Source organism: Panthera uncia (assembly GCF_023721935.1).
Source record: "Panthera uncia isolate 11264 chromosome B2 unlocalized genomic scaffold, Puncia_PCG_1.0 HiC_scaffold_25, whole genome shotgun sequence".
NCBI classification, from domain to species: domain Eukaryota; kingdom Metazoa; phylum Chordata; class Mammalia; order Carnivora; family Felidae; genus Panthera; species Panthera uncia.
Window position 1 is genome coordinate 20,075,827 of NW_026057581.1, and position 17,267 is coordinate 20,093,093.

Consider the following 17,267-nt stretch of genomic DNA (forward strand, 5'->3'; position numbering starts at 1 on the left):
AAGCTCCTTGACATGAGTCTTGATTTTTTTGGATGTGACACCTAAAGCACAGGCAACAAAATAAAAAAATAAAGAAGTGGGACTACAGCACACTAAAAACTCCGCATGATAAAAGAAATAACAAAATGAGAAGGCAACCTGCAAAATGGTAGAAATATTTGTAAATCATATACCTTATAAGGGGTTAAAATCTAAAATATGTAGAGAACTCATACAACTTAATAACAGGAAAACAAACAATCCAATTTTAAAATGAGCAAAGGACCTGAATAGGCATTTTTCCAAAGAAGATATTCAAATGGCCAACAGGTCCAAGAAAGCATGCTCAACATTACTAATCATCAGGGAAATGCAAAATCAAAACCACAATGAGATATGCCTTCATACCTGTTACAATGGCTATCATCAAAAAGACAAGAGATAACAGGTGTTAGCAAGGAGATAGAGAAAAGGAACACTTATGCACTGTTGGTGGGAATATAAATTGGTGCATCCACTATAGAAAACAGTGTAGAGGTTCCTCAAAATATTAAAAATAGAACTACCACATGATCTACAAATTCCATGTCCTGGTGTTTATCCAAAGAAAATGAAAACACTCAAAAAGATATATGTATCTTTATGTTTATTGCAGCATTATTTACAATAGTTAAGGTATGGAAGCAATCTAAGTGTCCATAGATGAATGAATGGATAAAGAAAGTGTGTTATGTACACACACATGCACACACACACACACACACACACACACAGAAGAATACTATTCAGTAATAAACAAGAAGAAAATCCTGCCATTTGCAACAACATGGATGAAACTTGAGGGCATTATGCTAAGTGAAATAAGTCACAAAAAGACAAATACTATGTGATATCACTTATATGTGAAATCTGAAAAACAAAATAAAAGAAAACCCAAACCCATAGAAAAAGAGATCAGATTTGTAATTAACAGTGGTGGGGGATGTGAGGAGGCATGAGAATTAGGTGGAGGTAGTCAAAAGGTACAAATTTCCAGTTATAAGATATGTAAGTACTTGGGATGAAATGTAAAACATGATGACTATAGTTGAACATTGCTGTATGGTATATTTTAAAGTCCCTAAGAATAAATTATAAAATTTTCATCACAGGAAAAAAACTTTTACTCTTTTTTAAAAGTTTATTTAATCTGAAAGAGAGAAACAGCATAAATGCCAGAGAATGGGAGAGGGGCAGAGGGAGAGAGAGAGAAAATCTTAAGTAGGCTCCACACCCAGCACAGAGCCCAAGATGGGGCTTGACGCAGGGCTCTATCTCACGACCATGAGATCAGGACTTGAGCCCAGATCAGGAGTCGGACACTTTACCAACTGTGCCACCCAGTTGCCCCTATTTTCTCTTTATTTTTCGTGTATTGATATGAGATGATGGATGTTGACTAAACTTATTGTGGTTGTGGGGAAATAGGTTCTACTTACATAAATGGGTTAGAAAAAAGCTTAGGGTGGAAAGCCAACACCACGGGGCAAAAGCACTCGAGATTAGGTAGTGAGATATTGTAATGGGATCATGAGTACTTTCCATTCTGACACCAATATACTATTGTACTTTGATCACAAACTCCACTTGCCCTCAAGATCCTTTGCTTACACACAAGTTAATGATTACTATCTGATTGTTTTCTTCCATTCACCATGTGTGTAAGATCTTGTTTTCTTCACATTCGCCACATGGGTAATATCTTGTTTTCTCCACGTTCACCATGTGGGTAATATCTTGTGAACTCAAATACGGAGACGAAACCCCTGTTTGGGGCTCTTGTCTCCTCCCAGACATTAGCCTCTCACATATTCAATTCTGCATCCACTGTCTTGCTGGACAAGAGAGAACTCCAGGCTCATAGTCTGCAACATGTGGTAACCATTTCACAGTATGTATAAATCAAGTCATTATGCTGTACACCTTAAACTTACATAGTGCTATGTATGTGTCATTATGTCTCAATGAAACAAAAAAAAATTAAGCTTCTGCTCTTCAGGAGACAGAGGAATGAAAAGACAAGCCACAGTCTGAAAGAACACATTTGCAAGTCATATATCTGATAGAGAACTTTTATCCAGAATATATAACAAATCTCAAAACTCAGTAGTAAGAAAACAACCCAATTAAAATGGCAAATATTTGAACAGATACTTCACCAAGAAGATATATGGATGATGAAGAAGCACATGGAAAGATACTCAGCATCATTAAAAGACAAAACCACAATGAATAACTCTACACAACTACTGGAAGTTTTCAAAGACTGACTCTACAAAGTATTGGCAAGGATGTGGAGCAGCTGACCAGCTCAGACCATCCCGGTGGGAATGGAATATGACACAAGCCACTTTAGAAGCAGTCTGGCAGCTTCTTCCAAAGTTACACAGACACTACTATATGATTCAGCACTCCTATGTGTTGATCCAAATGAGGAGGAGATGACAATATTAAATAGGCCCCCTGTTTACAAACAACTTGAGTTTATCATGCTTCATTATTAGAGAAAATGCCATGGAATAAGTCTTTGTATTTCTAGACTTGTGTACACACAAAGATGACTGTGCATGCCAGCTTTATTTGTAATAGCCCAGAGCTGAAAACAACCCATATGTCCCTCAAATGGTAAAATGATAAATTGTAGAATAGCCACACAGTGGAATACTACTCAGTGATTAAAAAAAAAGAGAAAATGAATGGACTCGGTACATGGCAACAACATGGATCAATGTCAAAATAATTGGACTGAATGTAAGATTCCATTATATAAAATTCTAGGTGATGGAAAGTAATCCATAGTGAGAGAAAGCAGGTCAGTGGTTGTCTGGGGACTTGGGGGCAAGGAGGAATGGGAGTGAGGGATTACACAAGTACATGAGCAAAATTTTGAAGATGATGGATATGTTCACTATGTTCACTGTGATTATTGTTCTCTGGGTGAATATATATGTCAAACATCAAACTGCATGTTAAATTTGTGCAGTTCATTATATGTCAGTTATACATTAATAAAGATGTTTAAAAAACAAAGAACAAACGCCAGTGCTAACACAGACTTTACAATGGGTAAGTCTGACTTCCACTCCCAGGCAGGGACATCATGCCATCTGTTGGCTTGGTCCAGTTAGCACTTTCATTCTGCTGGATGGTGCTGCTCTGCTTGCTTGGCTTTCTGCATGAGCTGCCAGTGTCCTTCAAGGGAGGATATCACTTCCCCCATGGAAACCAATGACTCCATCTACCTGGCCTTAGGTTGTGACTTTTTGTCCTCAGCTCTATGCACAGGAGCACTGTGTATAAGTACGTTACATTGGTGCTTGCAGCACGCTTAGAAGAACTTTTCACTCTCTCTCCTTTTTTACTTTTTTTTTAAATCCTAAAAAAAAAAATTGTTTTTAATGTTTATTTTTGAGACAGAGAGACAGAGCATGAGCATGAGCATGAGCAGGGGAGGGGCAGAGAGAGAGGCAGACACAGAATCCGAAGTAGGTTCCAGGTGTCAGCAGAGAGCTGAATGCAGGGCTCAAACCCACAAACCGTGAGATCATGACCTGAGCTGAAGTCAGATGCTTAACCTACTCAGCCCCTTTAGTCTCTCTCCTTGAGTATCCTTTTCCTCCACGACTTGGGCTGTTGTTTGTGAGCTCTAGAAAGACAAAGATTTATTCCATGGCATTTTCTCTAATAATGAAGCATGACAGACTCAAGCTGTTTGTAAACAGAGGACCTATTTAATATTTTCATCCCCTCCTGGATGGACAACATCTCCCCATTAATCTTTGAAAACAAAAGCCTGATATCTCTGGACAATAATGCAGAGGTTTCAGAATGACACCCCATGAGGCATATCCCAAGGCAGATGTGTTTTGTTTGGTCCATCTAATGTTTAAAGTATTTTTGAAATATTGCTAATATTTAAAAAGGAAGATTTCCTGTAAAGATTCAGATTTCCATCTCTTCTTTAAAATTAAGATCTGACATCATTAGTGCAACATTCCCACATGGCAACATCAGGCAACATCAGCCAAGTAGCAACTTTGTCCTTTAGGCAGGGAATGGGTATGATTCCCTCCCAATCAGATGGGGGCCCCCAAATGTGGGGCGACCAGACTGAGTGGAAGCCAGTGGCCTGGGCAATGAAAGAATTCACATGAGGCAGAACAAAGGAGATAGAAGTTTATTGAATACACCAAAGGGAGCAGTGGGCAGGACAGCAGAGGAGAGACTGTCTGCCACAAGGCAGTGGGTGGGGACTGTATTTAAAGAGGGAAGGTGAGGTGGTATGGTGACCAATGGAATTTTCCCTTTTTTGGAACTGTGCCTGGCTGTAAGTAACCCATTGGTCAGCTAGGGCTTATGGATATTTTGAGGTAGGCTGCCTGATGGGCCGGGTCTGTATTCAGCCAGGAGGTTGGGGTCACTGTGGGCCCTTTTGCCTTGATCAAGTTTTCATGGCTCAAGTCTGTTACTTAAAAGTGACCTCTACAATAGGGGCAAATGCTCTCTGGTTTGTCCAAATCCCCACTTAGCTGGCTTTACTCAGTTCACATACTTGCTTGACTCTTCCATAGGCATTTGAGGTAATGACTTCTGCAAGAGAATTTCCTATCCTCCACAGATCTGTTTACTCTCCATAGTAGTCTGAAAAAAGCTTCCCAAAGACATCCAAATCCCATTCCCTGGAACTTGTGAATGTGCCCTTGTATGGCAAAAGAGGCTTTGCAGGTGTGATTAAATGAAGGATCTTGAGATGGTGAGATTACCCTGCATTATTTGGGTGAGCCCTAAATGCAGTCCCAATTGTTGTTACAAGAGGGAGGCAGAGAGAGTGAAGTTTGATGACAGAAGATGGCAATGTGATCAAGCAGCAGGAAGAGTAAAGGCCATGTGCCGAGGAACCAGGAGCCAAGGAATTAGGACAGAGGCCAGAGAGAGGGAAAAGGCAAGGCAAAGAAGGCTCTTTCTGAGCCCCTGGAGGGAGCACATCCTTGCTGACACTCTGACTTTAGCCCAGTGTATCTGATTTCAGACTTCTGACCTCCTGAACCGTGGGAGAATAAAGGTGTGTTTTTCAAGCCTCCAGCTTTGTAGTCATTTGCTGCAGCAGCCACAGGAAACTAATAAACTGTCCCTGGATGGGAAAGGGAGTTTGGGAAGAGACTACTTTAACTGAATTTGCCCTCCTAAAGGCAAGAAGGGAACCTGCTTGTACCTCTCTTGCTAAAAGCCATAAAAGTAGAACACAAGTAAATCTCTAACAGGCCACCTGCGTGCTGTGATCCTTCCTACGACACTATTACACATTTCCCCCATGTTAAAGCAGTTCACAGCTCAAGGGTTGTGCTTTTAAAAATATTTTTCTTTTGAATGTTTGTTTATTTTTGAGAGAGAGAGCACAAGAAGGGGAAGGTCAGAGAGACAGCGGGGCAGAAGATCTGAAGAGGGCTCTGCACTGACAGCAGTGAGCCCGATACAGGGCTTAAACCCACAAACTACAAGATCATGACCCGAGCCAAAGTCAGACGCTCAATCTCTCAATCGACTGAACCATCCAGGCGCCCCCAGGGGCTGTGTTTTTAACATGTAATTCCCAGGATCATGTTGAGTTTCCTCGAGCAAAGGGATCAGTTCTCTCACTGTGTAAATGAATAGAACGTCTGTCACTTTATAGGTTTACTACTATCTACTTTCCTTCTTCACTACTGGAACCTATAAAGGAAGAAATTAATTAAATAATTTGAGTTGCTAGGAAAGAATCCCAAATTCTCATACGGTGAGGTGGATGGATGATATACAGGAAGCTAGATCACCACTTACACTTATCGTCTCAAATCCCCCAGTGAGTCCAACAAAATATTAGTTTAGAAAAGTCAGTTTTAGTCATAAAATCCAATTGTTTCTTCCTTCAGTTTAGAAAAGAGAAATAAACATCTGGAAGATTTAATTAGGAGGCCCAGAAAGAAAGCAAGAAAATCAAGGTAAGTTTTCTCTTTGTTTCTAAATAATAATGTCTTTAACTTTAAAACATAAGTCTAATGAATAATACATTTAAAAAACTTTTTTTTTCCTTTTCTTAATTTAAGATACACTATATGCAAGTGCTTGGTATTTTGCCTGGCATAAAATAGTTGGTAGATAAATGTTTTTTGTAGAACTGAATTGGAAAGCCAGAATACCTGCCCTCATGGAACTTACAATCACCTCTAAGGAAGATTATAATAAAGATATGAGCTAATATTTTGTCTACACCAAAACAGCTTACATATATATCTTATGACCAGATTTTCTTACACTAATATTAAATCTTATAATACATACATTATTTCTGTAATTTTGATGCTACAAGGTATATGCACAAGCCCTATGGGGTTGATTAAGACCATAGCAGGATATTAAAATGGGATTCCTCACGGCCTAGTCCCTGAGGTGCTAAAAAAACAGTTATCAGTTCTCAAAGTGAGAGTGAGTTTCCCCATGTGCAGAGTTTCTGAAGGAAATTGCAAAGAACTGCTTTCAGGACTCCTATCTCTTGACCAGATCCAATGTATAAAAAGTGTGGAGAGTGGGGAAGACTGGAAAAGAAATTTCTTTGAATCCATCATATCGTGAGCTCCCATTGCCCCCAAGTAATTCTACCTCTTTTGCTTAAAGCCTGGTGTGGGGGTTTCCAGAAGATCAACTTGAGAGCTTTGATATGCATGCCCTAAAAGTTGGGAAACAGAACGCCAGTGACACACCATGCCTGAGATAACTAAAGCAAGCTGTGGCAGATCCACAGAGGGGCTGTGATGGGGTGGCCTGTTCTCTCTGAGCTCGTCAGCAGGACAAAAGATGTGTGTGATAGTTTCTTAAGAACCAGACAGGAGAGAGTTGAGTTATCTTGGGCTCTGCCCAAAGCTGCCTGGAAGGCTACCAGCACCAAGAGGCCAGAAGGGAATGCCAGATTTTTAGAGGCTGATGGAGTATCAGGTGACCACCAGAAGGGAGATGCATTGGCCTTGGTCAAGGGAACTGCAGGACAGAGGTCCCTAGCAGTGGCAAGCTCCACAGACGCAGTCAGCTTAGCCACTACAAGCCCAGAGACTGAAGTCACCATACCAAGTAAAAATGTCCCAGCACCTTACTTCTCCTCCCTCCTCCTGCAAATGGGGGAGATGGTGAGTGAAGAGGGAGCAGAAATTGACCCCCAATGGCAGGTGGTGCTCCCAACTACATGCCTTAGCTTGGCAAGGGGGAGGAGAAGTCCTACTTTTGAATGAAGATTAAAGGATTAATATGCAAGACCAGACATTCTGCTTACTGAATTGAGATTGTGTTCGTGCCCCACAGTGAGGACTGACCTCACCTTAGAGTTAGCCAACGACATCACTGGGCCTGCTGCATATTTAGCCAATGGCAAAGGAAAAGCTTTCTTGAGTGAAGAAAGTCTAAAGCAGAAATGGGAAGCAGATATTAAAGTTGAGTTTTGACTATGTTATGAGTCACGAATGTTCAGCATACCATTTGCAATACAACTATGTTTTGAGAATTAAAACCCCTTAGCAGATTATCCTACTATTTGCAAAGTGATAGGTTAACTATGATTTTTTCCCCCTAATATGAAAGAATACAATCTGATGCCTGGCATATTACAGATGCCCTATAGTTGCTAATTTAAACTGAATATGAATCTTCTCTGAATTGCTGTCAGAAACTGTGGAATGTTTTTCCCATCCTTATTTTAAAATAAGAAAATTTGCATATAAATTTACAGATTTCACTAGTACAGCTAGTTGTTTATTTAGCCTATTTTCACAGTTGGTTTGAGGCCCATTTGTGTAAACTTCGAATGGCCTTTGAAGTCAGGGGGTGAGCTGAAGTAGAAGAGCCCTTTCCGGCTGGTCAAGGCTGTTTCTTAGAAAACTGGAGACTTACAGGAGCCTTCAGCCACCACCGTCCTTGAAGCTTCCCCTCAGCATGGGGAACACACTTTAGACTACCTCTGCACTTCCTCAGAATTGTGATGCTCCTGTCGCTGACTGTCTTCAGTAGTGGAAAGAGTGGGAAATTCGGAGATAAAAGCGAGCACGTTAATAGTTTCAGATGTCTTTTTTTTTTTTTTTTTTTTTTTTTTTTTTTTGCTTCTAGTTCTCTATCATTTTCAAGAGCCAGAATCTAATCCTAAAGAAGTCCATGAGAATGTTAAAACACAAGACTGTGGCTCAATATTTTTATTTAATTGCAATGAGACTGATCCATATATTACACACTGAAAAGCTTTCTCTGAATCTTTTAGGTGCTCATAGTTCTATCCTAAATGGCAATTTCTCCTTGAAAGTGAAGGCAAGAACATATTAAATAATGGCATACTTGTTCACTAGGGTCTCTATTTTAGCCCGCCACTTTTTTTTTTTTTTTTTAACGTTATTCTCTATCTCCTACAGACCAAGAAGATTAGAATATCATCCAAAGTCCTTGACCGTGGTAGGTCATACTGATGATCACTATAAAGAATGTTCTGTTTCCATGTAATTTGACCATAGCACAAGATTAAATAGGAGTTCCTAAAGTTACATTTTAGTAATGTTTAGTGTCGCTTTCCTTTCTGTCCTCAGATGAGGCCTCTTTGACCTCTGATCATCATACATCCTGTAACTGGGAACCTTCCTTCTGAAATTTTCCTTGTATTCATCCTCTTCACTGCATCCCTACAGCCACTGCCACATGTCAGGCCCTCATCATTTCTCATCTGGCCTATGACAGTCATCTCCTACTTGTTTCTGCCTCCAGCTTGGCACCCCTTCCTTCCATCCTCCACAGAGTAGACAGAGAGTCATCTTTCAGAAGCAAAAAGGATGATGCCCCTTCCCTACATAAAACCCCTCAGTGGTTCCCACTTGCATTCTGGATCAAATCGAGCTCCCTAGCGCAGCATGTAAGGTCCTCTATGATCTGGCCCTCACCCTCCTATCCAGCTTTCTCATTCACTGCTTCCTCTTTGTCATCATACACCAAACCACATCTAACCACTTGCCATTTTCCAAACATGCTGTTATTTTTATGCCTTCCTGGTATGGCCCATGCATCTTCCCCTGCCAGGAATGTTCTCTCTCAATTCCTTTTCTCCTCTTACTTCAGTTCCCACCTCACAGACTTACAGACCAGTTCAAGCTCCATCTCCTGTATAAAGCCTCTCCTGCCCTGTCTCCCACATGCAACTGACTGGCTTCCTACCACGTGCCCACACTGTCCCCTTTGATAAAACAGCACCTGCAACATTTCATTACTGTTCTCTACTTGCACATCCCTTAACTTGACTAGAACCCTTTTAGTGCAGGGATTGTCTCATATTCATTTTGGTATCCCCCAGCACCTATCCCCTAATAGGTACTAAATAGGAGGGGGTGTTAGGCAGACTCAGGACCCAGGACCAATGCTACCCATGGTGGAGTAATTCCTAATATAAGATGTAGCCACTGGTGCCCTTGTCCTACCCCAGGCCAAGGGTATGTGTTCATGAAAACCTGTGGCCTATTTGTGATATAGCTTTGTGGAAGAGGGGTACAGTCAAGGGCATGTCTGTATATGCTCCACTGAGACCCAGCTGTTCTAATAGTGGAGTTATGAGAATACCTTAATACTACCTACCAGTTCTTAGTTATACTGTGCTGGTAAGTCATTTTATGAAATATTTACATTCTTGTTTCTATTCCTTTTTCTTCATTCTGCCAGCTGGCAACCAAACCAAGGAAGATGAAACTCAACCACCCTTGTTCCTTGCCATGTTCCTTAATGAGAAAAAGGTTGAAACAAAAAATTATTTATTAAAATATAGTAGTGGTGTCATCTGTGAAGTTTATCCATCTACAGGCTGTACTACTTTTCCATATGTATATAAGAATTAGCTGTTTATGCAGTAAGAATTGTATATATAATTAAGAATGCCATATGTAATCAAGAATCAGCTGTCCTGTCACTGAATGCCTGTGTTTCCTAAAAACTTGATACATTTTTTTCCTTTCATTTTTAGATGCCAGATATTTTAGAAGGAAATAGAAATTATTTAAATTAAATAGGATTGAAGATTAAACATTAATCATTTTCGTCAACCAGTCCAGGAGCACAGTCATTACTAAGTATAGTAACCAGATCAATCATACAAATGATACATTAAAATCTGTATAAATGATGAAATTATACATCCTAAAAATTGTGATTACTTTTCTTCTAATTTATTCCTGTGAATGACAAAACATATTTACTTTAACATAAACAGAGGAACAAGTGGCTTCTTTTGCAAATGTCTATTTTCATTCACACAATATCACTTCCATATTATCAAGCCTTTAAGGACACATAAAACAGTAATGTATCTCATTCCAACTTTTTGTTTCTGCCTGTAGGACATCGTTTTTCTCTTCCGGCAGGCAAGCTCTTCCTACTACCAACCAAATTTTAAGACACTAATTCTGAAATCCTTTGGAATTAAAACACAGATGAAAGGGGAGGACTGGTCCTTTGAGACCTAACTCATAATTTCTACTTTAACATAGTTTTGAGGAATTAGTTCTGAATTTAAACAAAGGAACCAGAGACAGCTGATTTTGTGAGATAAAACAGAAAAACAAATGTGCCTACATGCATATTATCCTTTTGCTAAATCCCAGAACCAGGATGGAGATGTAGCTGTTGAATCAACTATTGGAAGGGAGAAATTATTTTAGCTTGCTGAAATTAGTTTTGCACTGAAATTACTCAGGTAAGTACAAGAGAAGAATATATGGAGAATATATATCTGCACTTGAAGGAAGCGCTGAATAAATAAAAGCTATTATTATTGTTGTTATTTTTGCTGAGGAATTCTGTAAGACAGATCTTATGTGAATTTTGAAACAGAAATTTTAACTTCTCAAATTCAAAAAGTTGCAATACCATTTAAGACAAATGATGAGAAATGCACAGAAAAATGCAGCTGTGACAGTGTTGTGTTTCAGAAAATTAAGCATTGAAAGTTTTGGAAATGATTCCAGTTTTAAAAAGAGATATTGTTTCCCTGGAGGATCCCCTCCAGGGAAAATCAAAAACATGACAGGAGAAAGACAAATATTAACATAAAGATGGCTAATGCAGTTCTGTAATCTGTACACGATTGTGATGAAACTTTTGGAAAGGAGGGATTAACATAGGCTGTCTGCAAATAGGAGCGTGTGCCTAAGCACCACATTTGCCATGTATGTTATTAGACATTTATGATATTTTACCTGCAGGTTGTCTCAAAATGAATGTGCCTCCTCTGGTGCATGACTGAAGGATGCTGAGTCTAAGCCTGTACTTCTTTCAAAAAACATTTAGTGACTTTCAATAAACTGTGTGACAGCCTCTATGTTAGATGCCAAGGACACAAAGAAAAATCAGGCAAGGAAGGACTACATAATCCAAAGAAGATAGATACACTGTTCTAGAGTGGGGTGCAGGTGTAACTGTCCAGGGTACGCTAGAAGCATAGATGAAATGACCCAGGACTATGTCAGGGAAATTCAGTACACCTGAGCCAGATCTGTCCCTGACTGGACAGTCCCCAGACAGATAGAAGGGGAAAACAACAGCACAGTCAAAGCACAGAGGCATGATAGGCTCTATTACATCCCATGAACCACAAGTCATGTCTAAAACCCACATTCTTCATATGGCAGGAGGCGAAGATGGTCATGAATAGCATTGTATGCCTGGCCAAAAAATCTGAACTTTATCCTTATGAAATCTCAAGCTCCAAAAGCTTTAAAGTAGAGGAATGATGTGGTCATATATGCATTTTGAAAGATCACCTTAAAAGTGATGTAAAGGGTAGGTTGATGGTGGGTGATGCTATAATCAGAAGTACCTGTTAGGGGCACCTGGGTGGCTCAATCAGTTGAGCGTCCGACTTCGGCCCAGGTCATGATCTCACAGTTCATGGTTTGAACCCCACGTTGGGCTCTTTGCTGACAGCTCAGAGCCTGGAGCCTGCTTCCAATTCTGTGTCACCCTCTCTCTGCCCGCCCCCCGCCCCCAGCCCCCGTCATGCACACTTGCTCACTCTCTCTCTCTCTCAAAAATAAATAAACGTTTTAAAAATAATAAAATAATAAAAGATTGTGACACTTGCCTATAGAAATAAAACGCTGGGTATGAGCAAGTAGCATATGTAATTCCGGAAGCTCCACTCTGAAATATTTACAAAGGACTGTAGGAGTCAGTATGAATTCATAATTGTACCTCTGGGGTACTTTGTGAAACTGAACATAGATCCTCCCGTATTTAGCAAGGCCAACCTTGCATGAAGAACAATTAGAACATAGTTTTTAAGAAATTCCAGTGAGCACGATATGGTGAAAAATTCAATGGCACTAATGTACACTTGAGGGTCCTTCTAATAAATGGGGCCAAGGTCAACAAAGATGTTCTGAGAAGAGAATTTCTGTGATTTCACAGCACAACCACTCTACTGATGAATTCCACTTCCATTTGGACTAGAGGATTTGAACATCCCTATCAGAGACCTTTGGTACTCGGAGAATAGGGTCTAGGAAGAAGTCAGTTCCCTCTCTCCCATGTCTCTCCTTTACTCTGATGCTACTACCACACAACACTCTGACACCAGATGTGTGGTGTTTTTTCACACACCAAGCATCCGACAGCAATTCTCTGTGACATCCGCTGGGTGTCCTACAATTTAAATCAATTCTGACACTCCCCACCTGGAGGTAGCATCAGACTCCACAGGGTAAGGGCTCAGTCCCACAAGACTGCCCTCACTCCACGGCAGATGCCTATCACTAGTCCAGGTGATGACCAGCTATAAATCAGAGGTTCCGACAAACCCCTCCTCAGGTTTGATTAATTTGCTAGAGCACCTCACAGAACTTAGGGAAACACTTACCTTTAACAGTTTATAAAAGGATACAGATGAAAAACCAGACTAAGAGTTACACAGGATGAGGTCTTGGGAGGATCCTGAGTGCTCTGTCCCCATGGAGTTGGGGTGTGTTCCCTTCCTGGTATTTGGAGGTATTCGTCAACTGAGAAATTCATTGAATCCTATCCTTTTGGGATTTTTATGGAGGTGTCCTCATGTAGCCATGACTTATCATTAAATCCATGTCCAATCCTTTTCCTCTTTCTGGAAAATAGACAGTAGAGCTGAAAATTCCAACCTCCTAATCATGGTCTGGTCTTTCTAGTGACCAGCCCCCAGCCAGGAGCCATCCAGAGCTCACAGAGTTGCCTCGTTAGAACAAAAGATGCCCCTAATGCTGTTCTCACTTAGGAATTGACAAAAGTTTTAGGTGCTCTATGACAGGAACTGGGGCAGAGACCAGTGTATATATTTTCTTCTATCTCACAAATAGGTATAAAAACTACAGTACATAAATACATGAGGAATTACTACAACTAATACATCTTTTTAATATACTCTTCCCTTTATTGAGGGATGATCTACATACTATAAAAGACACCTATTTTAAGTGTAGAACTCAGTGATTTTACAAAGTAAATGTATAGTCATGCAATAATCCCCACAATCTAGTTTTAGAATATTTCCATCTCACATACCCCAAATCTCCTCTAGCCTACTGGCAGCCAATCACTGCTTTCACCCCCAATTTCTTCAGGATTCTGGTCAGTCTTGTTCTTGGGAAACATACAAGAGAAGGGTTAGTATGACAAACTGTGATCAGCTGCTGTGTCTGAACATGAGGCATTAAGGCTGCTACTTGGTTACTTTCTTGGTATTTCACTGTCATCTGCCATGACCCATCTAGTTCTTGTAGGGGCCAGCTGGCAAATTAAACTGGAATTTGATGGAGACCACCACCCTATGAGAGTGGCACACACTTCTACCATTCCCTTGGGATGTGGGTGTGCTTTTAATTTACTATCTCCATTGGGAAGGAGAGTAGTAGTGGCAGCTTGAGAAGCTTCCACTGAGCCCTTCACACTCTTAATACTCTTGATAGCTCCCCAAGGAACCAATGTAACCAACCACCAAGTATGTCCATTCCATCTGTACTTTCAGGGACCATATATGGTGGGTCTGATAACCTGAAGGATCCACTGTTGGCTGGACCCAGGATGAGACTCCATTTATTGCCTGGCTCCTTTATACTCCTACTCTAAAAGGGGGCCATGTTGGCATGTTAGATCCTGGATATAACATCAGTTCAGACCTTGTGTCCAAGAATCCTCCAAAGGCCTGGTGTTCCCCTTTCCTCAATGCATGATTACTGTGAGTAAATGTCCGTCCTTTGAAGAAGGATGGGGGATTCACAACTGAATGGCAACTATTGTGGGGTTTCAGGACTCCCCATCATAGTACCCTGGCTTCTCTGCAGTTACTGGGTTCTGGAATTGAGAACCAGCTCAGGCGCAGCTGAGGAGGGGACCATGACTTTTTCCTGGGTGACTGCCCTCAACACCCTCCCGATCTTTCTTGATTTCTTTAATTGTATAAATTAACACTAAGTTGAGTGCCCACGTATCTTATTAACCATTGCCGTGGCTCTCTCCAGGTTACTCCTCCTGCTCGTTCTCCAGTCCTCTCCCTATCAGACTTTGCAGCTCATGGTGACGGTGATAACTGAGCCCACCCTGTTGGATGGTTAAGGGGTGCCATCTGGTCTTTGTTCTCATCCACTCGTCCTCATTGCTATCAGCCCAGTTCTGTAACAGCATCCTTTACCCTCAGCCTGGGCTACAGAGGACAACCCACCACTGGCCTCACTGAGGCTGGAACCCTTCTTGCCTCTGCATTCCTCATTGCTTTGGTAGATGGAGTGTCCTCCAGGCCCTCTCCCAGAATGTGAGCTGGTGAGTCTTCCAGCCTTACATAGTAGATCCATCCCAAACAGGCTTACGTTTAGGAGCCAGGCAGAGGAGGAGGGGGCGGTGAGGTGGAAAGAGAACTAGGAGAGTAAGGTTGTCACTGAGTCTAGAGAAACAAGTGTGAAAGAAGCGGGGAACGGGGCTCAGATGAGGACTTTGGGGTTTAGCAAGATGGAGATGTTTTACTGTTGAAAAGAAAAAGCCCAGTTGGAATAGGTGGAGAAGAAAGTTGAAAGGTGAGCTAGTGAAGTTTTACTGTGTCAGAAAGCAGGGAAATGAGGCTGTTGCTGAAGGGGAACAGGGGCCACGGGGAGTTTTGTTTTTTTTTTTAATTTTTTTTTTTAACGTTTTTATTTATTTTTGAGACAGAGAGAGACAGAGCATGGACGGGGGAGGGGCAGAGAGAGAGGGAGACACAGAATCGGAAGCAGGCTCCAGGCTCTGAGCCATCAGCCCAGAGCCCGACGCGGGGCTTGAACTCACAGACTGTGAGATCGTGACCTGAGCCAAAGTCGGACGCTTAACCGACTGAGCCACCCAGGCGCCCCGAGTTTTGTTTTTTAACTTGGGCGATATTACCGTATGTTTGTATGTTCATGGGAGCAATGGATTGGAGAAGTAGAAATGTATTATGAGGTAGAAAAGAGAGGGCTATCTTTGAAATACGTTTTTGAGCAGGGGATAGGATGTGCACCACAAATGGTGGATGCCCTTGGTGGGCCTATAAATATTTTTGTTGTAACAGAAAGGAGGGCAGAGCCTAGGTGTACAGAAGGACATAAGTGGAGGGTTTTGTGGACAATGATCAGGTGATTGTGCTTTTGTCTGTCCATTCTTTTCAAGGCAATATGAGCTGGGGAGGTCTGTGAATTGTGCAGAAAGAGAACCAGATGGGAAGAGCAGCCGGGAGAGAATGTAGGACCTCCTCCTAAGTTAGGAGAGCTTAGAGAGCCATGACTTCTTTGTGTGTGTGTGTGTGTGTGTGTGTGTGTGTGTGTGTATTTTAAATGTTTATTTTTGAGAGAGAGCATGAGCAGGGGAAGGGCAGAGAGAGGGGCAGACACAGAATCTGAAGCAGGCTTCAGGCTCTGGGCTGTCAGCACAGAGCCCGATATGGGGCTCAAACCCACAAACTGTGAGATCACGACCTGAGCCGAAGTCAGATGCTTAACTAACTGAGCCACCCAGGTGCCCCAGAGCCACAACTCCTACGAAAGCTTTCCTTATTTTCTGTTTCTTTTTCCTGTCATGTCCCCTTTTCATAAGGAATTTCTTTCAGAGGTAAAGTATAGCACAAAAAGCCCAATTCTTTTCTTTAGCCCTTGCTAGGTGAAGTCTTTGCTTGCATGTAATGAACACACCATTTTTTTTGCTTGATGTTTTTTCATTTCCTATTAAGCCTACAATTAAACTTCAGTTGCAAATTTGTGAAGAACAGATGTCACTGGTAACAATATAACAAATTCAACAAATATTTTCTGTGTTATCACAGAGTGTACTCTTCTGTAACCGTGTCGCCTAGGCACACTGATCCCTGGCCTCAAGATGTTTAAAGACAAGACACATAATAAACTATATATTGTGTTGAAGGTAGTAAGCACTGTGAGTGAAGAATAGAGAGAAGGAAATAGGCAGTGGGGGAGAGGGGGAGGGAAGGCTGAAGGGTTGCGATTTTAAATTAGGAGGTGAAGGTAAGCCCTCAAGGTAACAGCTGAGCAAGAGTTTAAGGGACATGAGGAAGTTCCTCAGCTATGTGGTAACCTGGAGAAATAATAACACAGAACAAAAACTGGTGCTTAATGAGCCCATTTGCCAAAGAGGCTGAAGGAACACTTAAGTAATCAGAGGAAGAGAAGGCTCTGCTTTTGCAAATTCTAAGGGAATACAATGACCAAAGGAGAAATTCAACTGTGGATCTGCCTGAGCTGTAGGAAGAGAATAACCAGGATGTGGTATATTCCTGGAAAATGAGTATCTTCAGACAGATAGGTGCAGAGGTGAAAGAAAAAGAGAACGTGGGGAAATATTTGGAAAGACCTAAATAAATTAGTACTTTCTTTCTTTCTTTGTTTTTTTTTTTTTTAATTAAGATTTTTAAAGTAATCTCAGTACCCAATATGGGGCTCAAACTCACAATCCCAAGATCAAGAGTCACACATGCTCTACTGACTGACCCAGCCAGGTGCCCTTAAATTAGGAGATAGAGTCTTAATTCCATAAATCAAGGATTGGAACCAGCTAAGGGGGAGAGCTCTGGGTGGGCACTATGGGAAATCTGCTTATTATTGGGAAAATGTAGATCATAACACAGGATTTGTAAGCACCAAGATCAGGGTAAGTATTTTACTTCCCTGATCCACAGGCAACTACTTTTTATTTTTGATGTTTATTTATTTATTTTGAGAGAT

The 17,267-nt window shown here is 41.2% G+C and overlaps 1 protein-coding gene across 9 annotated transcripts in view; it reads left to right on the forward strand.

The window, feature by feature from the left end:
• The window catches only part of CAGE1 (cancer antigen 1), a 55,019-nt gene extending 44,180 nt beyond the window's left edge, over positions 1-10,839 (forward strand). For 5 of the 9 annotated variants that reach the window (XM_049654877.1, XM_049654883.1, XM_049654878.1 and 2 more), the window contains 3 exons: positions 5,928-5,996; positions 8,442-8,481; positions 9,730-10,839. In XM_049654877.1, the coding sequence (XP_049510834.1) occupies positions 5,928-5,996; positions 8,442-8,481; positions 9,730-9,825 (205 nt within the window). In that variant the 3' untranslated portion in view covers positions 9,826-10,839. Of the gene's footprint in view, positions 1-2,168; positions 3,337-5,927; positions 5,997-8,441; positions 9,695-9,729 lie in introns of those variants that run through there. The other 4 variants (XM_049654884.1, XM_049654885.1, XM_049654881.1 and 1 more) reach the window with 3 other exon arrangements.
• The last annotated feature ends 6,428 nt before the right edge of the window (positions 10,840-17,267 follow it).